Below are 27,003 nucleotides of genomic sequence, written 5' to 3' on the forward strand. Positions count from 1 at the left end.
ATTAACCAAGAAGGAAGGGTATTCGCTTTTCTTTTGGCAGTGAGTATACTCTAACCATCGGGGTATCACTGTGTATGCTTCTTGGGGATTGGCGCTTTGTGAACATGGGGGAGTGTCTAGGGCCAGTCATTATATTACAGTTAAATTGGTTTATAATACCTATCATAATTGACCCAAGGGTGAAAAGAATATTGAATACCCAAAGAGTGAGTGAGTGAGTGAGTTTGGTTTAACACACCTTTTTAACAGTATTCCAGTTTTATTGTGGCGTGTCAGCTTAATGTGGGAGGAAAGCCTGATGTGATGCAGGTCTCAGACGTTTACCACTTCGGTGAAACCCACGAGCATGAGTATGGAGCTGACAAATCAAGAAACATAATCGGGGCGAACAGGGATTTGAACCCACAATCATAGGTTTCTGGCAGGTCCAAGGGATGCAACTCTGCACAGTGGATCGCGGCGCCTTAGACGACTGGGCCACCCGTGCCCCCGAATACCCAAAGAAAACCATAGATACCCAATAAGCATGATAAGAACAATAACATATAAGTCAATGGCTCAGAAAATAATTTGGAACCCTGTGATCACTTGAACAAAGATACCAACCATGACGGGATATATCCTAGTGACCACAACATCCACACATCCAGCCACGCCCCCCTCTGCATGCAGGGTGCTGATTGGTACACAGAGAGGTCGGGGGTCACGCTGATAGCCAAGCTTGCTGTCTCCTGGCGCAGGACGGGTAGAGTTCATGCATATCTTCAGAAACAGGGAATCTGGGATCTGCATCACAACATGAGTCTGGTTGTATACGTGTAAGGTGCAAGGGCAGTAACTTTGGCGAATAGGACATAATCAAACCATTTTTACATGGACTCACTCACCTAATTGGAAGAGTCTGGACAAGACAATCCAGTGACTGACATCATGAGCATCGATCCACAATTGGGAACGATAACATGCATCAACCAAGTTAGCGAGTCTGACCTACCGATCCAGTTAGTACCTCTTATGTAAAGCATAGATGCCTTTTACGGCAAGCATGGGTTGCTGAAGATCTATTCTACCCTTGATCTTCACGGGTGCCGCAGCCTGTAGATGTTAAACCCCAAAGCATGGTATGGTCCTGACAAAGAGAGTGTCCTAAAGGACTAAGGGACGTAACTCTTTCGCAAAATGTCGGCACCTTGTACCTCTGGGCCATTCAGTGCAAACAACTATGTCAGCTGAAGCTACACAAATGGCGAAGCCACACATCTTGTAATATCAGCATTATCAACATGACTAACAGTTGTTTGATGTCGTGTTGTTTAATGCCTCATTCTGCAATATTCTAGTGAAATGGTAATTGGAGTCTGGACCAGACAATCCAATGATTGGTATTCTGAGCAGCGATCCACACCATCAGGGTACAATGACATGCTATGAACCAAGTCACCAACATGACCACCCGATCCATTTGGTCACCTGTTATAACCAGCATAGGTGGCTGGGGACCTATTGTAACCTGGAATCCCCACAGGTAGTATCAGCTGCACAACTACAAGCTCTACAGTTTGTTTCTAGTTTAACGCCGCACTCAGCAATATTCATGCTATACATACACAATCGAGTCTGGACCAGACAATCCAGTGATTGATATCATGAGCATTGATCTGCTTTCAGCAATTGGGATACGATGACATGCATCAACCAAGTCAGCGAGCGAGCAAGCATGGATTGCTGACGACCTATTCTAACCCGAATCTTCACGGGTCAGCACTAAAGTCCTCTTCCCGACTCACCTCCAGTGGGGGACACGCCTCCTGCGACCCTGCCAGCTCTGCCCCAGTGACACAGATCTTCTGACCTACGGAGATCTTCTTGCTGGCCACCAGCCCCGCCAGTCCCACGTCCAGCTGACCCTTGATGCAGTACCACCCATCAGTCAGCTCTACCACACACTGGAATTACATATACATTACATACACCCTGGTTAACACCAGAAAAACTTGCAGTTCTGAGCTCAGTCTTGTATGACCACTTGTGTGAAAACTTCCCATAGTAAGTAACTTGTTCTGTCACATGTCCTGCCCTGAGTGGTAGACTCTGATCCCTGTCACACAGCACACACACAGCCACACACTCAGCACAGCACACAGCACACACCACATGACACACCTGTCCTGCCCCGACTGTGTCTGGTCCTTACTGGGGGAACCTGATCCCCGACACACACCTGTCCTCTCACCTGTCCTGCCCCCACAGTGTCCGGTCCTGACTGGGGGAACCTGATCCCTGACACACACCACACACACCACACACACCTGTCCTCTCACCTTCCGGCCCCCACAGTGTCTGGTCCTGACTGGGGGAACCTGATCCCCGGCACACACCACACACACCTGTCCTCTCACCTGTCCGGCCCCCACAGTGTCCGGTCCTGACTGGGCGACCCTGATCCCGGACACACACCACACACAACTGTCCTGCCCCCACAGTATCCGGTCCTGACTGGGCGACCCTGATCCCGGACACACACCACACACAACTGTCCTGCCCCCACAGTGTCTGGTCCTGACTGGGGGAACCTGATCCCCGGCACACACCACACACACCTGTCCTCTCACCTGTCCGGCCCCCACAGTGTCCGGTCCTGACTGGGCGACCCTGATCCCGGACACACACCACACACAACTGTCCTGCCCCCACAGTATCCGGTCCTGACTGGGCGACCCTGATCCCGGACACACACCACACACAACTGTCCTGCCCCCACAGTGTCCGGTCCTGACTGGGCGACCCTGATCCCGGACACACACCACACACACCTGTCCTGCCCCCACAGTGTCCGGTCCTGACTGGGCGACCCTGATCCCGGACACACACCACACACAACTGTCCGGCCCCCACAGTGTCCGGTCCTGACTGGGCGACCCTGATCCCGGACACACACCACACACACCTGTCCTCTCACCTGTCCTGCCCCCACAGTGTCTGGTCCTGACTGGGCGACCCTGATCCCGGACACGCACAGCACCATCCTCTTGCAGGCAGCATCGTCTCGCTCAACAATTTTCTTCAGGGCTGACCTGCGAGAGAGGAAAAAACAGTAAGCATGCAACAAGACAGGTACATCAGAAATGTATAGTCTTTGAAAGAGAGTTTTACATACAAAGAACCAGACTCTGAGGGTATAGGGATTTAAGCTGCTGTTAGCAGCAGAACAGTGCTATCAATCAGTAAAATATCTTAATTATGAGAAAACAAACAATGCAGATGAAATACTTTTATCTATTGAAATCAACCAGCTGAGAGACCTCATAATAGGGGTGGACTCCCCCTCCCCCCATCCTCACTCCCCCCAAGCAACCCCTGCCCTTAGACACACTGACCCTCTCTCACAAACACTGACCTAAGGACTACTAGAAATTTGCCCTTTTTAAGGGTTTGGCTAAGGGCTGAAACTGTTACTTCCTATTGCTGCTCCCTCACATACTCTGACCTCACTCACCTTTGACAATGATCCACTTCCCGGTCATAGCGGTACTTGAGCTGCAGCATCATGTTGTTTGGGGTCAGGCACCTGATGAAGAAAGTGAGTTACAGGGTGTTACAGGGTGTCTTGGTATGTCACAGGGTGTCACAGAGTGTCCTGGAATGTCACAGGATGTCCACGAGTGTACTGGTATGTCATAGGGTGTTACAGGGTGTCCTGGTATGTCACAGAGTGTCCTGGTATGTCACAGGGTGTCCTGGTATGTCACAGAGTGTCCTGGTATGTCACAGGGTGTCCTGGTATGTCACAGGGTGTCCTTTGTATGTCGCAGGGTGTCCTGGTATGTCACAGGGTGTTACAGGGTGTCTTTTGTATGTCACAGGGTGTCAAAGAGTGTACTGGTATGTCACAGGGTGTTACAGGGTGTCCTGGTATGTCACAGTTTGTTACAGGACAGAGTGTCCTGGTATGTCACAGGGTGTTACAGGTGAGGTGAAATGGGGTTTAACGTCGTCCAAGATTATTGCACTTATATAGCGACGTGCATGTATGTGTGTGTTTGTGTGGATGCTTCTACTAGTCCGGAGTGATGCCGATTTATAGCGCTAGCCCACTGAGATACCATGCTGCAGTTTAACATGAATACCCCACTCAGACACAGTATACTGACTCCAAGCTGCCAGTCCTTGTTTTAGCCCCTGAATGCCGAGCGCCAGACAGGGTAACAACAAGTACCATCTTTTAACGTCTTTTGGTATGATGCGGCCGGGGATCAAACCCCAGACCTTCCGCTCTCCCGGCGGACCATTACCACTAGACCACGGAGGCGGTCTGGGTGTTACAGGGTGTCCTGGTATATCACAGGGTGTTACAGGGTGTCCTGGTATGTCACAGGGTGTTACAGGGTGTCCTGGTATGTCACAGGGTGTTACAGGACAGGGTGTTCTGGTATGTCACAGGGTGTTACAGGGTGACCTGGTATGTCACAGTGTGTTACAGGACAGGGTGTTCTGGTATGTCACAGGGTGTTACAGGGTGTCCTGGTATGTCACAGGGTGTTACAGGACAGGGTGTCCTGGTATGTCACAGTGTGTCACAGAGTGTCCTGGTATGGAATTACATCTGCATCTGATAGCAAGTTTGAGTGCGTGAATGAATGTTGTTCCATGCTGTGGTCAGCACATTTGTGGCTACCATGGCAACCCGTAAATGGTCATGTCTTGGCACATTCCAGCAAACTGAGCTAAATACGTCACAATCCAGAACTGGATTAACTGACCTTCCAGCAAACTGTGCCGAATACGTCACATGTACATCACACAATCCAGCGGTAGTGGTCATACACACAGATATCCGAGATCAGAACTGGATTAACCCACCATCCAGCAAACTGTGACGGATACGTCACATGTACATCACACAATCCAGCGGCAGAGGTCATACACACAGATATCCGAGATCAGAAATGGATTAACTCACCTTCCAGCAAACTGTGACGGATACGACGTTTCATAGGAGGCCAGTTTCCACACAATCCACCGGTAGTGGTTAAACACCCAGATATCGGAGACCAAAGCTGGATCAACACTCTCCAGGCTGATGAAGGACCTGATATGTGAATGAAACCATGAATAATGTTTTTAAAAATATTACTATTATTGCTCGATGTGTCATTTCAACGTAAGGTGGGGTTTGGGAAATGGGGTTAAATGTCATATTCAAAATTAATTCACTAACACTGCGAAGTGCATGCATGCATGCGTGTGTGCATGTGTGTGTGCTGGTAAATATCGCAAATATCCCAAAACGTATGGTTATTAGCATTTCAAGTGCACTACTAGATATAGAGGCTGCAAAAATGTGTCAACAGACAGCTTTCTCTTCTGAACCTACTCCGAAATATAAATAGTCAAGGAATTTTCTTGCGATTTGACGTAAACATGCGTATCGTGATACGTATCGTATTGTGACCTTGGTATCACTATATGTATCATATCGTGACCTTGCTGTATCATTTCACCCCTAATAGTGGTGAAAATGTCCAGGGGATGTATCTTAATACAAGGGAGACCTAACACACTGGATAATAGAGGAGGGGTATGCTATGTGATTTGATAATTCCAAGGTGGAACGCCGACCTGTGAAATTCCTCCTTGCCAGCAAACCCTGAGTCGTCAGGAACCAAGTGTGCTCCGTCTCCAACCAGAACGCCACTCGTCATGTTGGGGTAGTAGAGGAGCAGGTTGAAGCGGAAGTCCTCAGCGTTGTTGCTGCCGATGTCAGAAATCTCCCTTCTAACTCCCATGGAAGACAGCTGGAGACAGATGATATGCTGTAAACACTTGGTTAAAGTCCAGGTATGTTTTGTGTATTACCATCATAATGCACACTTGAGTATAATACATACATCCAATTCTTGAGCATATCATAGAGCATAGAGCACACCTCCAGTGTGCTGTGTGTGTCGGAATACAGGCTTCAGTGAAAGAATACACACCTGACCTGACCACAAACACATGACAGACATGACCTCCACAAACACATCACAGACATGACCTCAACAAACACACCTGACCTCAACAAACACACCTGACCTGACCTCCACAAACATCCCAGAACTGACCTCCATAAACAAATCCCAGACATGACCTCCACAAACACATCCCAGACATGACCTCCACAAACACATCCCAGACATGACCTCCACAAACATATCCCAGACATGACCTCCACAAACATATCCCAGACATGACCTTCACAAACACATCACAGACATGACCTCCACAAACACATCCCACACTTGACCTCCACAAACACATCCCAGACATGACCTCCATAAACACATTCCAGACATGACCTCCACAAACACATCCCAGACATGACCTCCACAAACACCTGACATGACCTCCACAAACACATCCCAGACATGACCTCCACAAACACATAGCAGACATGACCTCCACAAACAAACTTGACCTGACCTCCACAATCACATCCCAGACATGACCTTCACAAACACCTGACATGACCTCTATCTCACCTCCTGATCACTAAAGGATCCCTCCACCACCAGGTCTCTGTGCTGGAGTTTCAGCCCAGGTGACTGTTTCTCCCTCAACAGACGGCCACAGCTCGGGCGAACCTTCTGCTTCTTCTTCCTCTGAATTATCTCCCCTTGTTTCTGCCGCACTTCCTGCAGGTGGTGCTTCAGGTCTATAGAAGCAGCAGCTGTGTCACTTGCCTGAACCGAACTTAACTTGGCATTGCCAGGCTGAGACATGTGACCAACTCCAACTACCTGTACAAGTTCTGTGTTCTGCCCGAGAGGGTCGCTGACAACAGACTCCGAGGTCTGTCTTCTACTATCAGCGCTTACTGCTTTCCCACTGCTGTTCTGCATTGTCATGGGACTTGCTCTGCCGGAAATAACTGATCCTGAAGTTGACCTTGAACTTGTAACGGATGGCCTAGTTTCATCAGTGGTGTTGTTGCCTGAACCAGATCTTGTACTGATTGGACTGTTTTTGCAAGAACTATGTCTGTCTAAGACAGGTCTTCCTCCGCTGTGATTGGTTTGACAGTTCCTAGCCTGTTTTTGATTGGCTCTCAGTGATGCTTTGGGGTAGAATACAGGTGTTTTGTTTGATTCCCCTGGAGTGTGTTTGTCCTGATCACTGGCCTTGCGGACAGGAGTGATGAATGCAGTGTTCTTGTAGGGAGTCTTGAAGCTGGAGGTAGTACTTGCTGTCAGCTTCTCGGATGACTTGTTCAGAATAGCATCAAGATCATAGTCACCAGAACTGCATCAATTCAACCAGAGAATAAATTGAATTATAACCTTACAACATGTACAATGGCCATATAAGTGCAGATACAGCTTTTAGAAAAAAGAGAGGTTCGTTCTGTCATTTAACAACATAAATTCAGTAATTGTGTAATATTTTTTCGCTGTGTATAAGGAGTACCTACAATGAGGGGGTTAAGAAGGGTGGTTGTCATATACACGGAGTCGAAAAACTCACATTTTTTTCCAGTTGTTTCACTTTCAGCTTCCACTGGCGATGTCAACCGGCATTCGATAGCCAACCCGGCATTTGACAATAAAACTTTTCATTTTGTCCTAAACAACGGTTCCAAGAACTATTTCCATATATATAAATGATCCTTGTATCTGTTTTAATTGAATAAAATTGAATATTTTCTGCAAATAAAGTTGAAATTTATTTCCTTGGTACCCGACCTTAGCTGCGTACCCACTGTAGGTGTCAAGAGTTGGTACAAAATGTTGCTTTACTGAAGCCCTGGCAAACACTATTTAGACATATGTATAAACGTCATCTGACCATACATACACTGAAGTTGATAGACTTCTTACTCGAACATATAAAAGTCAGAACGAATGCTTGCATAGTCAGAAAGAAATGGGAACATTAGCTACTTGTAGTGTAACCATTGAGTTCTATTGTTAACGTCATTAAACAGTATATCACGGGACTAACTACGGGTCCGGGTAGACGTGAGGTAGACCCATCTGACCAGAGTACCCTAGTTACACTTCCCAGCCCTTGTAGGACCTTATTTCATTATTCCTAGTGTTTGAACAAGACAATCATGTATGCGACATTAACATTTTCTGTCAGTTTCATTGAGTTCCCATTTGTAGCAAAATTGAAGCCTTGAGAACTGGTTCAGCCCTCAAATACTGCAAGTCAATGAGAACTACCATCATCATCGATCAGATCACTGGATTTTCACTTGCAGGGCTAGAAACTAACAAATTTAGTCCACTAGTCCTTATAATGACAACATATAGCAAAACCCTTAACAATGGCAAATTTCTACTAGTCCTCATGATACCGTAACTATTGGGCAGTTTGGCCACGACTACAGGACTAGTGCCAATTTCTAACGCTGACTTGTCCTTAGCAAAATTTAGTATCTGGCTAGCAGACTAGGGAGAGTTTCGAAAACCTGGTGCTATAAAAGTGGGCATATCATGATTGATCAATTATGGTTTCAACTGAACACTATGTTCGGTGATAGATGATACCTGGGTGTTGTCCTGAGGGAGGTGGACGTGAGTGGCTGCAGTCTGCGACCTCCTTTCACCAGCCGGTCGAGGTGGGTCGCTGTTGAGGAAATTACGCCACAGTCAAGTAAACTATAACCATAGGGGACATCATCATGCCCCTAACAATCTAGAGTGTTACAAGTTAGTAGTTAGCAAAATTTAGGGCCTGTCGAGTCAGTAGTCATTATTTTTATGGCTTAGTCAGTAAAAACACAAGCTGTCAAGTCTATTCTAAAATGTGGAATCATCTGTATGTGAATGCAGACTCATCCGTCTGTTGGGAAAAATGGGGACACCTGGTTCTGCTTTTGTCTCATTACTGCCACTTATGTTTTGCGTTTGTGTTTGACCCTGCTGATTGGTTTTGTTGCATCCCTCGATCTAGTTATGTGGGATGTTTTCAAGATTTTAGCAAAATTACGACAAACAGAAAAGGTGTAATTTACACTAAGCATTAATTAATGGAATTTTACGTAAAGATTTTACAACAAAAACTGGACTCATCTTACGTTTTGATAAGTTTTTACTTGTTTTACACAAACAAGTATACCGATCCGGATTCTCGAGCGCAGGTACAACTAAAATGTGTTTTTACTCATAAAAACAGATGTCTCCCCACTCCTTCTCTTGATACATCACTTCCAGTTGATATTACAAATGTGTTTGCAAATCGGAATAACATTGACAAATGTATAGCAGTACAGATACTGATTAATGCATTACTGAAGCAGCATTACAGTTGATGTCATGTTGACTCTTGTTGGCAGATAATACCATTGAACTTGTAACAGCAGTTATGATGAAAGAATGCATCGTGCAAGTGAATGTACCTATAATGAACAATCAGTAGCTTTATGCTTTGTAGAAAGACCCTCAAGAATTTCCAAATTGTTTCCATGGAGAAATATATTAAAAATATTAATAGAAAATATGAAAAGGCAATACTTGAGCATGTAGTCATTGTACATGTATAGTTTCATGCAAAAGTATTTATTAGCTTGAGTGTTATGGCTCGGAAATGAAACTTAGAATTGTTTGAGACTAAGTTCAAATTGTCTCCATGGAAATGTAACAAAATAAAATATAGAAAAGAATTAAAATAGCAAAAGGCACCGGTTAAGCTCATGAGCAATGCACATGCCAAGTTTCATTGAAAAACAATGAAGGTTTTTCAAGTTATGGCTCGGAATTGGATGGGAACACAGATGCTGACACTAACGCCAACTGGAACCGAGCCAAAAGCAATATGTCTCCGATCCCTTTGTTTTAAGCAAGCATAAGAATAACTTAACATTCTTTTTTTAACAAAAGAACAAGGAATTGATGAAACCAATCTTACATTCAGGTGATGACATTATTGGAGTTTTAGATCCGCCTCTGTGACCTGAGGAGAAATGTATTGTCATGAGTAACATGACACTCTAATTGAATAGTGTGACGGACTAGACCTGTAGAATACACAGACACAAATAAAAAATAGAATTGATTCAGGTTTTGTCTAGAATTCCAAACTATTAGCCTCAGCAGGCGAATGAACTTTGTTAGGTCATTCAATGAGGTAAACATGATATACAAATATCCTCTAGGCTAAAAAAAATAATTGTCTTGGTTCTCAGGCAACGCCCGCATCATCATAAAGTTCGCCACACGTTCGTTTTTATTTCCATTTTCAAAAATTCAAAATTATTACAAATTTAAAAACAATGCGATCTAATATAGCACACAGTTACTTCGCTTTACATGCACACTGCTTTACTGACAATCTCATGTTATGGCTATGGCGGCAATAGGAGTTTGAATGCTTGTTAATGCAGGGAGGTTGATGGTACATATACTTGGTTACATACTAGTTAAAACAAGAGTTTTCCACTAACATGGCTATATTCCCCGCCCCTGTTGCAGAATTTATGACATAATTAAATCTAAACAAACCCTAATCCTTTTTAACTGAGGTGGAACTTGTCATGGAATTTTTTAAAAAAAGAAGAGTTTGTAACCTAAGTCCATCTTGTTGCCATGGAAACGTAAAATATAAAAAATTCTAAATTTCAAAAAGCACCAGTTCAGCATGTACCTGACAAACCTGCAAAGTTTCATGAAAAAATAATGAACGGTTTATGAGTTATGCTCCGGAAACGAACCCTACCCTCACAGCACCTAAGTCCATCTTGTTGCCATGGAAACGCAAAAATTAAAATTTCTAAAAATTTTAACTAGCAAAAGGCACCAGTTCAGCATGTACTTGACAGACCTGCAAAGTTTCATGAAAAAATATTGAACGGTTTCTGAGTTATGATCCGGAAACGAAACGTGACGGACAGACGGAGGATAATAACCAAAAAAACAACCAAAAAAGCCCAGTCTGCCCACACTATATTTTCAAAAGTCATTGCCCGAGAGCCAATTCTTTCATTTTTTATAAGCCCTTTGGATTTAAGTTTTGACATTTGTAGCTTGGGACCTGCTCGCCCCCATGTTTTAACCTGGAAACCCTACAAATGAGCCCCCTGGACCTCTATATCTAAATTCCTGCTTTAATTACTTTTTTTGTCAATATACTTTCAATATACAATTTTCAAAGTTTTAAAATTCAATATGAACATAATCATGATAATTAAACCAGATTATCAACATGATCAACACAATAGTTTTATCGTAACTCACCATATTTTCTCTGTCCATCTAGCTTGTGAAGTTCCTCGTGAGATCTTGTCAGATGAACGTTCACAGAACAGCCTCCACATTCAGGGACCACACCTTCCTCACTTGTATCATCCACCAGCTTCCTGGACGACTTCCGCGAAGACTCGGACACACACACAACTCTGCCAGAATCAGTCTGGAGCAGATGATGCCCAGAAGGGTCCATTGCTGTGGGTGGTTCATTTCCTTCTTCCAATATTCTCCTTCTTTTGGCTAATGCTTCAGTGGAAACTCCTACACAAACCCCAGAAGCTGTTTGGAAGAGAGATTTAGAAGACATCATTGATGAATCACAATTGTCTTGTAGCAGTTTCTGGGCTTCTACCAAGGCATTTGATGAAACACCAACTGAGGTTCCCAAAGCTGTTTGGAAGAGAGATTTAGAGGACATCATTGATGAATCACAATTGTCTTGTAGCAGTTTCTGGGCTTCTACCAAGGCATTTGATGAAACTCCAACTGAGGTTCCCGAAGCTGTTTGGAACATGTTGGATGTCTGGGGCACCTTCTGTTCATGCCAAACATTTGTAGCCTTAACCACAGCTGTAGTAGAGGGATTGATTGAGGTTGATGATTCTGTACACGTGTCATTTGTTGGTTCATGAAATAAGGACTTTGCCTGAACCAAAGATTTTAAACAAACCGAAACGGAGGTGCCTGATGCTGTCTTGAACAGACTGGCATGTTTGGAGTGTTCATCTGCGAAAATTTCCCTTGATTTGACTAAAGCACTGTCAGATACTGTCACTGCATTTCCAGATGCTGTTTGAAACAAACTTGAAGACGGTGTTGTTGGTAATTGGGTTTTATCCGCATCCTTCATCAGCTTTCTTGCCTCAGCCAGGGACTGCTTGTTCACAGTGACGCCTTTTCCAGATGCAGTTTGAAACAGGTCATGCGAGGTGGTAGGTCTACTAACATAGTCATCAGTCATCGTCTGCCTGGCTGCTGATAGGGAACTATCGGACACTGTAACCCCTTTCCCTGATGCTGTTTGGAACAGGCTGGACAATGACATACGGTCTGTTTCCCTTGTGTTAACCACATGTATGGCATCTGATGAAGACGTAACATTCCTTACGCCTGGATCGTCTGACACATGAGCCATGTCCCTACACTCACTCATCACTTGCCTGGCTTGATTCAGAGCAGCTGCAGAAACACTGACTCCCTTCCCAGAGGCTGTCTGGAAAGGATTTGATGACATCGTCATGTGATCATCATTACAGGTTAGATTTGAAACCAAATTCCAATTTCCATGTGAACACCTTGGTGCCTCTTGATCCATGGAGGTAGATGTTTCCCCAGTTCTTGGATCAACCACAGTGTCCTTCCCTGCAACTTTTCTATCACCATTACCAATATTGGGCACAATATGATCTACTTGCTCATCACAAACATTCAACATCTTTATATTCTGCTTTTCAGGACTTTCTTCTAAAGCAGCATCAGCTTTTATATCGGAACTTGGAAGATCATTCCACAGCGCTTTCGCTTGTCTAAGTGCCTCTTCAGAAAGACACACCTGCCTCCCTGAAGCTGTCTGGAAGCCAGTCCCTCCAAACTCAGCAACCCTCACTTCAACTAACCCACCACCTGAACGAGAATCCTGCTCAGGATAAGATGGTCCTTTCCCCGCGCTAAACACAGGAGCATTGGTCGGGTGACTTCCATCACAGGTTCTTTCCCTCCCAGCTGACACTGCCCTGACATCAAGCTGACTGCTCATATCTCCTCGAAATAGCTCCTCCTCCAGCAGTGCCTGGCTCTCTGCAGCATGACCTTCACCTTCAGGCGTTAGAGATCTGGACGACTTCAATGCTTCCTCAGATATGCTTCCTCTTTTCCCTGATGCTGTGTTGAATGGATGTGAGTTGACATTCTTTTTCTCAGAAATTTGTTCACATATCCTATCCTTCCCGTAACTAATTGTTGTGTCAGTTTGGTGACTTTCACTACCAGAAGGTGTTTCACAGGACAGAAAGGTTTCAGTATCAGCTCCAAGGTCCCTTTCAGTGTCATTATCTTGATCACAATCGGCATTACTAGTGCCAGCACCTGCTGTGGCCCCTGCTTGAGAGTGTCCTTGATCACCTGTTTGAACCAGATCTTGTGGAGCATCAGGTTTAAAATCGCACTGAGACAACTCTGTCATGTCGTGTGAGAACTCAAGCAGCATCATCTCAGATAGCTCGGAGTCAGTATCCTGTTTAGTTGCTGAGTCCTCAGGAGTGGTCTGCCATAGATCACCAGGTTCTCCACCTCCTTCTGCAGCAAAACCAGAAGATGTCAGTGAAGAATCCACCTCCATATGTTTCGTGGGGGAGTCTATCGTCTTAGGCTTTGGAACAATCCTGGGCTTTTTAAATGGCCTGAAACCTTTAGGTTTCAACATTGGGTCTCCCTTTTTCATGCTTTTACTGCCAACAATCTGAAGACCTTTCTTTCCAGCAGTAGAAAAACCTCCTGAAGATGACCTAAATCCTGTGGGTTGTCTTGTGTCGTCAGCTGAAGTTTGAAGCACATCCTCAATTTTCTTTATCTGTAATGTGTGTGAAACAAGACTAAGATCTTTATTTGACTCACCCTCTTTGGACTGTTTTTCAAACATACTTTTCTTTGATTTGAGCAAGTCATCAAGCATTGATTCTAGTTCACAACCACCATGAGGAACAACGTCTTTAGCAGTCTTGAGACTATTCTGAACTAGAATTCTGTTGTACTTTGGGTTCACTGATGCGATGACACCAGTTCCTAAACCTTCCTCTAATGTCATCAAGGTCTGAGCTTCCATAAGAGCATCTTTATTCAGAGAAAGTTCTTTACCACTAGCTGTAGAAAAAGATGGAAGAGTGCCAGTTGAGTCTGCATCACAGCTAGCAGTCACCTCTGCTATTTCAATGCATGTCTTACGTCGCCTGGAATCAGAGCTGCTCTTCCTTGTGCCCTGTCCTGGAATCACCTTCCCTTGATCAGTGTCCACAACTTCAGATATACTAGCATCAGTTTCAAGCAATGCAGTGGCTTTCTGAAGAGATTTTGGATCAAAGCTGAACTTCCTGCCATTTGCTGTTGAAAAACCTGTCATTGCACTTCGGGAAATATCTGGGGAATTGACATTTCCAGGAGACTTATGAGGTTTTGAATTGTGTGTTCCTCCAGCTATAACATTAGTTTCAAGCAATGCAGTGGCTTTCTGAAGTGACTTTGGATCAAAGCTGAACTTCCTGCCATTTGCTGTGGAAAAACCTGTCATTGCACTTTGAGAAATATCTGGGGAATTGACATTTCCAGGAGACGTATGGAAAGGTTTTGAATTGTGTGTTCCTTCAGATATACTAACATCAGTTTCAAGCAATGCTGTGGCTTTCTGAAGAGATTTTGGATCAAAGCTGAACTTCCTGCCACTTGCTGTAGAAAATCCAGCATGACCCAGGTCTGTTGCACTGACATTTTCTGAAAGGTCATGGATGGTTTTTGCACTTTGCCTGACTTCAGAAGCATTGTCACCTGTTTCAAGCAATGTAGTGGATTTCTGAAGAGACTTTGGATCAAAGCTAAACCTCTTACCATTTGCTGCAGAAAAGCCAGAGGCGGCAGTTTTAGACATATCTGTTTCAGACGATGTGTGGAAAGAATTATCTGTTTCTTCAGACATACCAGCATCAGACTCAAGCAAGGCAGAGGCTTTCTGAAGAGACTTTGGATCAAAGCTGAACTTCTTACCACTTGCTGTAGAAAAGCCAGAGGCCGCAGTTTTAGACATATCTGTTTCAGACGATGTGTGGAAAGACCTATCTGTTTCTTCAGACATACCAGCATCAGACTCAAGCAAGGCAGAGGCTTTCTGAAGAGGCTTCTGATCCTGGTTGAACTGTGGACCACTAGCAGTGGCGAAGTCAGAGAATGTTGTGCTAGACATATCTGATAATTTCTTCATTGTTTCAGACACCAGAACACCACCATCATGTCCCAAAAGAGGAGAGCCAAGGTTATCAAGCAGGCGCCTAGCATCTTCCTGGGTGTTAAAGACCTCCTTTCTTGCACAAGAGAATGATGGCAACATAAATCGTGTGGATTCAATATTCAGCAGAGCTGAATTACTTGTTCTAGCTACATTGCTCTGACCAACAGCGATCACAGAACCTTGAGATTCGGTTTTAAGTGTAGCTTCTCCTGTCTCTGGTCTTTCATCCTTGAGGACTGCTTTGATCTGTATCTCCTCATCTACAGCTACAAACTGATGACAAGTTGATGAGGCTTTAACAGACACACCACTTTCTGTCACAAGAGACAAACCAACGGTTTCCTCCTCAAGAATTTCTGCTTCACCCTGTTCCAGATCGCTCCACACTGACTCCGATCCTGAAATACTTCCTGCTCTGTTTGACCTGCCTGGTTGCTGTTTGTCCTGGTCTTCCATAGCCACTGAGACAGTCGACTTTGATTCTTCCAAAGCTAATGATGTATTTCCCATTTTGGATGTATCTGTTTGATTACTCTCTAATCGACATTCATTTTCATTTGGCACCAACTTTTCATTCTTGATATCTTTCGTTAAAGACTTACCATAAGTTTCCAGGTCACTCCACAATATATCGGGGTCAGATTCATTCACTAATGTTGGTTCTTTCTTGAGAAAAGTCTCTGAGTAATGCCCTTTCCTGTTTTGGGAAACATTTCTCTCACAATTGACATCAGAATCAGAATCACCAATCATCATTGATTTGCTAAGCAGAATAGAGTCTTTTCTGGATGTCCTTGACCTTGTGGACATTTTGCTTTTTCTAGGACTTTGATGCTTAACTTCTGGAGACAATTCCTTTATTTCTTCTGTGGATGTCACATACAAATCAGTATCCGAGTCACTCAAGGATGAGTCAGTTACACAATTTGGTAGGTGAACATTACACTTTTGCTCATTCTTAACATCGTCTTCACTCTTGTTTGATTCAAAGCCACTGACATCACTGGAGAACACATCAGGGTTTTCTTGCGCTGACCTGCCAAGATGCTTCCCTGTGTCTTTGGCACATGTTTCAAAAAGGTCCATATCACTCAGCATTGCATCTGCGTCTGAGTCACTCAGCACCAGAGGCCTCTGATTGCTTGCCTTCCCTGGAACATCAGGCTTCTTGAACAACCCCTTGCTGTGACACTCTGGAGCAGAAGGAACCCAGTCAGCATCAGACATCTTACTAACACTGACTGATGATTCAGATTCCACACATTGTCCTCTTGAGTTGTGAACAGAAGCTGCCAACATGTTCTCTGAAGCCAACTTCTTGTTCCTTGTGGCAGAACAAAGATCTTCATCTTGTCCTTCCCTCACTGATTCTTCCTCGTAGTCAGGTTCAGTTCTGACATCTTCTTTGGTCTCTGTTGTTATCCCGTCTACCTGGGAGAACTCTATGTCACTGAACAGCTCTTCCTGGACATCCTTCACCATGTTGTGGACGTACTGGGAGGTGGGCAGCCACTGGGACCCGCTAAGGACATCTCTGCAGTCCTTGACCTGCTCTTGAGTATCATCCTGCACAGAAGGTTCCCGTACAACTGATGCATTCTCCACACTGCTGTACACCTCATTCTGAGCGAAAACATTGTTCACTGTACCAGATACCTTCACACTAGTTGGATTCACATTTTGATGTGGCTTCACATCTTTACCATGCACACTAGGAAAATTGTTGTACAATTTATCATTGCCTGGTTTCAAACTACTTGATAGTGACTTTGGCAGAACAATTATCATCTTTGCTCCTTCTGCATGTCCAGCAGTACCATCAGTGCAAGTAGAGGGTGAGATATGTCCGCCACCAACAACAGGTACAACAGTTTGTGAGGTTGTATGTCCGCCACCACCAGCCATTACAACAGTTTGTGAGGTTGTATGTCCGCCATCATCAGCAATTACAACAGTCTGTGAGGTCGTAGGTCCACCACCATCAGCCATTACAACAGTTTGCGAGGTCGTTTGTCCACCATCATCAGCCATTACAGCAGTCTGTGAGGTTGTAGGTCCACCACCATGGGAAGGTACAGCAGTCTGTGAGGTCGTAGGTCCACCACCATCAGTAGGTACAGCAGTCTTGGATGTCATATGTCCACAACCATCAGAAGGTACAGCAGTCTTGGAGGTCATATGTCCACCACCATCAGAAGGTACAGCAGTCTGGGAAGTCGTAGGTCCACCACCATCAGAAGGTACAGCAGTCTGGGAGGTCGTATGTCCACCACCATCAGAAGGTACAGCAGTCTGTGAGGTCGTAGGCCCACCACCATCAGAAGGTACAGCAGTCTTGGAGGACGTATGTCCATCACCATCAGAAGGTACAGCAGTCTGGGAGGTCGTATGTCCACCACCATCAGAAGGTACAGCAGTCTGGGAGGTCGTATGCCCACCGTCTTCAGAAGGTACAGCAGTCTCAGAAGTCGTATGTCCACCACCATCAGCAGGTTCAGCAGTCTGGGAGGTTGTTTGTCCACCACCTTCATCAGGTACACTAGTCTGGGAGTCCCAGTCTTCCCAGTCATTCAGACTCTCATCAAACATCTCCGAGAACTTGGTGAAACCTGCAGACATGGACAAACCATCATTTATCAGATAAAGCCAACTCTATGTATACCAATATCTGAGAGGGCATATCTCAATAGTGAAGACCAAGTATGAGAATACTATGATTCCACTGCTCTGGGTATACAACAAAACAGACGTGTTATCATGGTCATGATATTAAATCCTAACCCCAAAAGTCAAGAACTGTATATTTTCTCTTCTTGAAATGCTCAATTTTTTTAGTACACAAATAAAGACCATTATCATGTTCATTTGCAACTAAAACAGCACAATATCTATCCCTGCAAAGAGGAAGAATGAGAGATCCTAAATACCTACCCATGCTGAGGTTCTGCTGTTTGAACACGGTCCCTATCTCGTCTGTCACTGCTGGAGGATCAGTCACAGATTTCCTGCCAACCTCCATGTCCTTCCCCGTCTGCACATCATCAGCCACTGTACAACTTTCCTTCACATCGTCAGCAGAACCATCCCTGCAAGCATCTACACCTCCACTCAATACACCAACACTAGCAACAACACCAGCTCCACCAATTGGTGCACAATCCATGCTTTGTCCAACATCATCAACAATTGTTTTATTATCAACACTAGCAACAGAAACAGAATCAGCACCAGCAACACTGGCAACAGAAACAGCAACACCACTGGTAACAGAAACAGCAACATCACTGGCAACAGAAACAGCAACATCACTGGCAACAGCAGCAGCAACATCACTGGCAACAGAAACAGCAACATCACTGGCAACAGCAGCAGCAACATCACTGGCAACAGAAACAGCAACATCACTGGCAACAGGTTCTGATTCTCTGACTGCTGCAGAGGCTTTGGCATCAACATCCAAACCTTTGAAGCTGAACACAGTCTTGGGGCACACAGCCTTTATCTGGGAAGAGGTAGGGTATAAGAACCGCTTAGCCTTAGGTTTCTTGGCGAAAAGGTTCTGGACATGTGGCTTAGTAGCATCTTCGTGTCCTGATCTATCTGAATTAGAAAAAAGGTTGTCTGATTTCAGAGCTTCTTTGTTTGATATGAGATCTGTTGATGGGGTTTGCTTGTCTGTGCATTGTTGATGAGACAATGTACTTCTGTCGCTCACAGATGGCACCAATGGTGCAGTCTCCATCTCAGGGCATTTAACAGAATTGGCATCAGTGGAGGTAGATACTCTTGTCTGAGCTGAACTAGTTCTTGTAACAAGCTTATCAACATGTTCCATGGAATGTGGGTGAAGAGCAGCAGGGTCTGTTATTATGTCACTGATTGTTTCTTGAGCATCAACCCTGTGTGAGGAGCAGTATGGTTCTTGAGCATGAACAAGTGTGTTGAGTTTAGACTGATCAGAACTGGCCACAAGACACATCTCAGTCAAACTGGCCGGAGAAATCTGGGAAAACATTTCATCATGGACTACTGGTATTGGACGGACTGGAGTGGTCTGGTAACCTTGACACACGGATACATTGGTGTTTGGTACAGACAACCTGTTTGTACTTTCTGTCTGTGATTCAGCCGCACCCTGTACTAGGGATTGCTCAGTCCCTGTTGGCAGTATCTCGGTAACACTGGGACTTGACACAAAATCACAATTCTCACTTCTGAGCTCAGAATGCTCCTTACAAGGTCTGTGAATATTGTCAAGTGTTCTTTTACAAGGGATGTCTGGTTGAATATCATTGCTGACATTCAATTCGCATATCCCTGTCTGGGCCTCTTCATCTGACTGTGACTCAAACAGTGGCTGTTCTCCATCTGCTGGCTCTATACCAACATCTGCAAGTAGACTGACAGGCTCGTTTTGAACCGGCTCAGTAGCATTCTCCTTCAGTCTTGCACCATCTCCATCTGCAAGTAGACTGACAAGCTCGTTTTGAACCGGCTCAGTAGCGTGCTCCTTCAGTCTTGCACCATCTCCATCTCCACGTAGACTGACAGGCTCATTTTGAACCGGCTCAGTAGCATGCTCCTTCAGTCTTGCACTATCTCCGTCTGCATGCAGGATGACAGGCTCGTTTTGAACCTGCTCAGTACCTTTCTCCTTCAGTCTTGCACCATCTCCATCTCCACGTAGACTGACAGGCTCGTTTAGAACAGGCTCAGTACCTTTCTGCTTCAGTCTACCATTATTATCTTCTGGCTGAAAATCTGTACAAGTTATCTCATCAGGCTTAACAGTCCCTGTTAAATTGGGATCTTTCAACCTTAAGCTGTCCTGGCTTGTAAGCTCAAGGACTGTTTCAGAAACGGAGGAAGACACCCTGCTGGAATCTGTCCCTTGGACATAGTTCAGCTTCTTGCTGGCTCCAACTCCTTCCTCTTCACTCCGGCACAAGTTCTCAGCAAACCTCACTTTCTTCCCACCTGATCCATGTTTCCTCTTCTTGGACGAGGAGAGTATTGAGTGAGGTTTGGTAGCTTGACTTCCATGTGGAGAAGGAGTGGCGAACAGGGCATCTACATCACCCTCAAGCAGACAGGCTTCTGTGGACTTCCTCTTCTTCCCCTTTAGAGGAGCGCTGCGACGACGGACCTCAGCACCGGAGGGACTGTCTACAAACATGGACAATGTTTCATTCACAACCGACTGCGTTACACAACTGCAACCTTGATCAGAGGACAGGTGCTTGTTCTGATTCAAGCAGTCTTGAGAACGTGTGCTCCTCACTCGTCTGTTTAACCTTGATGAGCTGGTGCTTTGTTCCGCAGAGTCTGAGTAACAGACCTCATATCCTTTGCCTTGATATGTTTGGTTTCTGTTAATCAAATGATTCACAACATCGGCCTCTGTATCACTAACCACTTGTTTATTCATCACATCATCATTGGGGAGGGTAGATACATCACCTTCAAAACTGGCTGCCATTTGCAAAATGTTTATTTTCAACTGAACATCTTTATTTTCAATGTCAATCACAGTTTTAAGTCCAGGCGCACTGGTAACTGGAGATTTGCCAGCTTTAGCTAGTGGTGAAGCCACATTACTTTTCACAGAAACATTTCTGAAGTTCCTTCTCTGCTGCTTCTTACAACTGGATCTGGGTGTAGCAGATGACTTGCCAGTCTGTGGATGAGGGTCTCTGGAACTGGGAGATCCACCCTGGAGCAGCTCCTGGGTCTGTGCAGTGGACCGGAGGAACAACTCCCTCATCAAGTTCTTCCCTCGGTCAGTTTGTGCCATCCAGGAAGATCGAGGACCGGGAGAGACACCAGACAGAACTTCTTCCTCCATTGTAGCATTGAGCTCCTTCACCAACTCATCCGAATCTGTTCTGCCCTGATCGGGTGAAAACAGTGCTCGAGGAAACCCCTGAAAAGGATCAAAGCAATGTCAAAACAGTACCGTCAATCAATGATTGAGATTTTATGCCAAAGTGGGCTATGCCAAGACAAAGCAAAATGTGGTTCTAAGTCTAAAAGAAGCAGAGTTTTATTTGCCTCCAAAATTTCAGGGCCCTGATAAAAATATTCCAGCCTGAGACATCTGCACAACAGCAGCAAATTTCCATGATATCATGAGCCAAAGAAACAAAGTCAGGCAAGTAGCACATTGTGATCACTCAATCCTCATTTTAGTAGGCACTGGCAACATTTTGTCTCTGTTGTTTGAAGACAGTCATAACGTTATTACTGTGGCAATGAATGATGACAATTGGCATTGTTAACATTAAACATCCCAATATCAAGACCCTTGGATTGCTGTATTCTTTTGTTTGTTTGTTTAACGCTGCACTCGGCAGTATTCCAGCTATATGACGGCTGCCTTCAAATAATGAAGTCTGGACCAGACAGTCCAGTCATATACCTACCCATCGATCTACGCATTTCAGATACGATGACATGCCTCAACCAAATTAGCGAGCAAGACAACTCGATCCCGTTAGTTGCCTCTTACGACAAGCATGGGTAGATGAAGACCAATTTTAACAGGGGTGGACTACTGCTTCAAATGCTTGCAATGAGTTTGGAACATGCTCATGACAGTGTTCTATGTCTTACTTTTGGTTTCGGTGGGGTAGGAGCCTCTTCAGCTGAAACAAATTGTCCTGTCATTAGACTCAAGAATATGATACATGTGAAACATTCGAAACATTTGAATAAATTTTTTTATAAAGATGACACTATTGTTTTCTATCAACATCTATCAAAATGTTTTTATTCCAATATGATACCTCTCTGCATGAAGATCTCACCCCCACACCCCCATAGAAAGTATCGCATCAGGTGAACCCTGAGATAACTTTGACCCCCTACACAAAAAGAAGAATGCGTAGGTTCTGGAGACATTCAGCTTTCAGCTCTATAAAATGATTCTGATTTTATAAAAGTGTCTTACCACCTTGATTCGGAAATTTGCAGCAGTGCATTGCCATGACACATTGCCATGAACCGCTTCACAAATAACAAAAACACTAGGCATGAACTAGCCAATCACCAAAACAATTATAATGCTTGATGAGAATTATTAAAATGTTCTGACTCACAGAGTATCAACAGCTCTACCCACCCTCCTGTGATGTATGGAGCTCGCCTCCGTGACATGGTGTCGCCATGGAGTTTGTCCAGGACATGTTGCAGTCGTCACTGGCGGCAGTGAGGCCGAGACGTTCACTGATGCCACGACAAGTCTTCAGGCAGGACTCAACAGCTGTGGGGGAAGCCAGACAGGAGCTGGCAACCAAGGAACAGTAACAATTACATTCAGCCAGGATTCCACACCAAGTGCCCTTAGCAGGCATATTGGGAAAAAAGTGTTATTTTTTCATAATTGGGATCTGTTTTCGTTGGTTGGTTGGTTGGTTGTTTAACGCCGCACTCAGAAATATTCTAGCTATATGACGGCGGTCTGTAAATAATCGAGTCTGGACCAGACAATCCAGTGAGTGATATCATGCGCATCGATCCACGCAATTGGGATCGATGACATGTATCAACAAAGTTAGCGAGCCTGACCACCTGATCCCGTTAGTCGCCTTTTACGACAAGCATAGTCGCCTTTTACGGCAAGCATGGGTTGCTGAAGACCTATTCTACCCCGGAATGTTCACGGGTCCAGGTGATCTGTTTTCAAATTCTTATTTTCTTTATTCAATAAAACCTCTTCTGCTTTATTGGTCCTGTTATCAGTGAAACCATAACATACTTGTTATAAATCAAATAACATGAATTGAGTGAGTTGGGTTTGATGCTGCTTTTAACAGTATTAAATTGGTCGGAAAGCCTGAAGTGACGCAGGTCTCAGACGTTACCGCTTCGGTGAAACCCATGAGCACAGGTATGGTGCTGACAAATCTAGAAACATAATCGGGGCGAACTGGGATTCGAACCCACAATCAGGCGCCTTAGATGACTGGGCCACCCGTGCACGTCTGGCTAGTTAAAACTTACTCATAATTTAGTAATTGCTCATATATCGGCATTAAATTAGGCAAATGGAAGCCAAAATATAATCTCAGAGTGCAGGAACCACGATCATAGGACTTTGGCTTTGGCGCAACTCTGAACAATGAACTGCGGCACCTTTGACGACTGGGGTACCAATGGTATTTACCACTTCTCATATGCAACTAGTCAGCTCATTTCAGACAAATGGCTGAAGTGAAATAGTTCAATTTTTAAAGACAACTAGTCCATCTAGATTTTTAGTTGTCTCAAACAGTTTTATTAATTTGGGTCTATGCCTTGATTGCTTAGTCTACATTGTGTCAGTTTCATGAAGACATTTCCCGTCTTTGAAGTCCAAAGGTTCCATATGGATTAGGAAAAAAGTTTCATCTGTATCAATATACTTGCCTGTCTAACCTGTTCCCTATAATGGGATGATCCACTGATGTTGGTGTACTTGTGCTGGGATCCTGGGAACTTAGAAGAGCCCATGCACTGAGGGGTGTCAGGCTGCCTATTCCTGGAGTAGTAGCTGTACAGAAAAGTATAAGGAGTGAAGTGTGTGAGTGGTTTGGGGGGTCGGTGGGGGTGGGGGTAGAGGGTAGGGAAGAAGAGAAAGAGGGGGTAGGGGTGCTGGTAGTTGGTAAAAAATAGTAATCTTAGTTGTTAGGGTAACACATCAAGTGCAGTGACATCAAGGCATTGTTAAAGTTGACGCCTCGCTATAACAGTGACATTATTCTAAAGTACATGTTATTGTCACATCGAATTATCATGGACACATAGAAAATCAAAAGTTGATTTTGGAAAATTAATCAGTTTATGTTCTGACAAAGTAAATTCATGCTTTCTTTTTCAAGACATCCCATCTTCCAAATGTCCACTGTTCATCCATACAATTTCATAGGACATATTTTCACAAACTTCAAAACATGAGGGGCGGTTGGGTGGCCTAGCGGTTAAAGCGTTGGCTCGTCACGCCAAAGACCCGGGTTCGATTCCCCGACATGGGTACAATGTGTGAAGCCCATTTCTGGTGTCCACCGCCGTAGTATTGCTGGAATATTGCTAAAAGTGGCGTAAAACCTTACTCCCTGTAGCTATGCCAGCTTGCTGACTTTGAGTCAATATTTGATTTGAACTGAACGCTCTACAAGGTCAGTGAACTTCACTGTCAATTGGCTGCATAAATATAAATAAATTACATAAATATATCCCCAAAAATATTCACGATCCCTAAGTTTTTCTGTTCAGTCTATGAAGTATTATAAAAAATTCTCTGACCTCCCTGTAGCTATGCAAATAACTAAAGCTGGACAAGAAGACTGATAATCATAATTATCGTCGATGGGAAGAAATATTAATGATTATGGATATGAAATTGTTGTCATCGATAATAAAAGACATAAATATTGTGATGAAATAAAGTCTAGATTTACTGAAATAGACTTGTTATTGTCAATCATGTCAATTGTCGAAGATGGGAAGCAGCCAGCGGGGTGAAATATCATGAATATGTTGATTTCTTTTGGGACTTTCCACGATATTTCCTGACAGTTACTTCTCTAATATTTATCAATAATTGATTGATATTTAGTGAGCGATTATCAATCTTTATGATCTATATCGACCGCCAGTCCAACAATAACACGGGAGTATTCGCTTACCTTGCATCAGCTCTACTGGCTGTGGCAGGAAGCATGGGGAGTCAAAGCCAGCAAGGTGAAGGTCATCTGTTCTCGGCGTGGCAGCATCAGGAAGGTGCTGCTGCTGCTGTTTCTGCCGTGCCTGATGTGTGAGGTCCTCAAACCAGCTCAAGTTCCCAGCACCTACATCTCCACACACACCATCCTCAGTTAATGTATTATACCACCATTCTTGAAGCTAGCATCCCGTGGCACTAATTGGTTGGTTTCTTGTTTAACGCCGCACTCAGCAAAATTCCAGCTATATGACGGTGGTCTGTAAATAATCGAGTCTGGACCAGACAATCCAGTGATTAATATCATGAGCATCGATCCACGTAATTGGGATCGATGACATGCATCAACCAAGTCAGCGAGCCTGACCACCCGATCCCGTTAGTTGCCTCTTATGACAAGCATAATCGCCTTTTACGGCAAGCATGGGTTGCTGAAGACCTATTCTACCCCGGATCTTCACGAGTCCTGTGGCACTAATTAATCCTGCCAATTAATATCAGATATACATTTCTTTTTCAATGAAGAAATAACATACACAACATGAAAGGAAAAAGGACAATCATTATTGTTGTATATCACTTATTTTTATTAATCTATAATTAAGAAAGTTATGGGCATGTGAAAACTGAGCATTTTTTGAGAATTTCTATGAATTTCACCTAGCCTACAGATCATCTGCTGGTCCCTAATTCTATTAAGATAAAGACTCGCGATCTATTGCCTGTCTTAGTTTCATTTTGAGGCCAATTTGAACGACCACACACTAACAACAGTTGCAGGGATATAAGACTAAGTGAATTTGCCAGGCAAATTGGGAATCATGATATTGTTCAAAAGTGGCTTTTTATTGTTCTTATTTTCATAAATTCTGAGGAATTGGGAATACTTCAATTAAAACCGGGAATTTTTCCTCTTTTTTGTCCCTCTGCAAACTGGAGTCGTGGCCATAGAAGAAACTCCAACCCTTGTCAATGAAAGTACACAACTGCACAATGCATGATGCCTTTCGTGCTTATGCAGACTGTGTGTGGGGGAAGATCATAACGACTATCGTGTATGAGGAGAGCAGTTCAAACATCACTCTACAAGCTGAGGAGAAGTGAAATAAGGTTTACACTAGTTGTTAAATAACCCCAACAAATTTCTAGAGCAAAAGGCTGTTGGATCCTTGCCTATTATGGTGCTAGAGCTTCTAGAGCTTAAAGTCCATATTCCACCTGCCTAGAAGACGGAGGGACACAACACACACCCATGTTATACCGGTAGGTACATTCTCTCAGTTGTGCTCACCCTTCCCGAGCTGGGAAAAGTCCACTTGTTTCCTCCTCCTTCTGACCACACAGGTGACATCCACTGATGGACACCCACACGCTGCTGCTGCGTCCATTGTCATGCAGGGTAGTACATCACCATGGTCACAGTTTCTGAAACAGTGAGCATGAGTTTTGAGGCACCTGTGTCAATGTCATCTGACTTTGAAACTATTCAGTCATTTAAGATAACTGATTAAGATTAAGATTTAAGATAACATGAGATTAACTCCAGCATGTCCAATGATCTTGTTATGTTGAATTGCTATGTACATGTATTTGGCAGTAATGATTTCCCTTACAGATGTCTGTATCTATTTTCCACAGGAATTAGCGAGACCTGTTCAGAGGCCAAAACTTACAAAGTTTGGAATTATTTTGTTTTGTTTGTTTGTTTGTTATTTAAGGCCGCGCTCAGCAATATTCCAGCTATATCATGGCGGTCTGTAAATAATCAAGTCTGGGCTAGGGCTTCCATGAGTCCAAGTTTTTGGACTCGAGTACACGAGGGGTGAAACTCGACATGTACTCGAGTACCCGAAAATAGGACGTCCTTTAAGAATATTGGTTCATTAGATCAAAATTGCCATCTAAAAGTATTAAAACATGTTATAAGTATAATTGAACTGCACTGAAATGTAAATAGAAAGCGTATGGAAGTGTTCAGTGATAATGTTTGCTTGTAACTTCACTAATCTTAATCACAACCTTCAAAAACATTACGTCACGTCTACAAATACTACAAACCAAGTTTTTTCTGACGATCAGCG

General features: G+C 44.1%; 1 protein-coding gene across 1 annotated transcript in view; it reads right to left on the bottom strand.

The window, feature by feature from the left end:
- Nucleotides 1–26,341, bottom strand: part of LOC139459903 (serine-rich adhesin for platelets-like) — a 38,798-nt gene extending 12,457 nt beyond the window's left edge. Inside the window, exons 1-18 of the mRNA XM_071241627.1 lie at nt 26,214–26,341; nt 24,888–25,055; nt 23,629–23,752; nt 22,343–22,506; nt 21,835–21,866; nt 19,931–21,145; nt 18,154–19,858; nt 11,895–17,831; nt 11,217–11,714; nt 9,892–9,936; nt 8,532–8,610; nt 6,522–7,281; nt 5,620–5,795; nt 4,961–5,089; nt 3,497–3,568; nt 2,960–3,074; nt 1,788–1,946; nt 607–786 (exon numbers count right to left, since the gene is read on the bottom strand). Coding sequence (XP_071097728.1) covers nt 607–786; nt 1,788–1,946; nt 2,960–3,074; nt 3,497–3,568; nt 4,961–5,089; nt 5,620–5,795; nt 6,522–7,281; nt 8,532–8,610; nt 9,892–9,936; nt 11,217–11,714; nt 11,895–17,831; nt 18,154–19,858; nt 19,931–21,145; nt 21,835–21,866; nt 22,343–22,506; nt 23,629–23,752; nt 24,888–25,055; nt 26,214–26,316 — 11,661 coding nt within the window. The 5' untranslated portion in view covers nt 26,317–26,341. The remainder of the gene's footprint in view (nt 1–606; nt 787–1,787; nt 1,947–2,959; nt 3,075–3,496; nt 3,569–4,960; nt 5,090–5,619; nt 5,796–6,521; nt 7,282–8,531; nt 8,611–9,891; nt 9,937–11,216; nt 11,715–11,894; nt 17,832–18,153; nt 19,859–19,930; nt 21,146–21,834; nt 21,867–22,342; nt 22,507–23,628; nt 23,753–24,887; nt 25,056–26,213) is intronic.
- Between the last annotated feature and the right edge of the window lie 662 nt (nt 26,342–27,003).

Source organism: Haliotis cracherodii, unplaced genomic scaffold, assembly GCF_022045235.1.
Source record: "Haliotis cracherodii isolate W230 unplaced genomic scaffold, xgHalCrac1.p SCAF_13, whole genome shotgun sequence".
In the NCBI taxonomy this organism is placed as follows: domain Eukaryota; kingdom Metazoa; phylum Mollusca; class Gastropoda; order Lepetellida; family Haliotidae; genus Haliotis; species Haliotis cracherodii.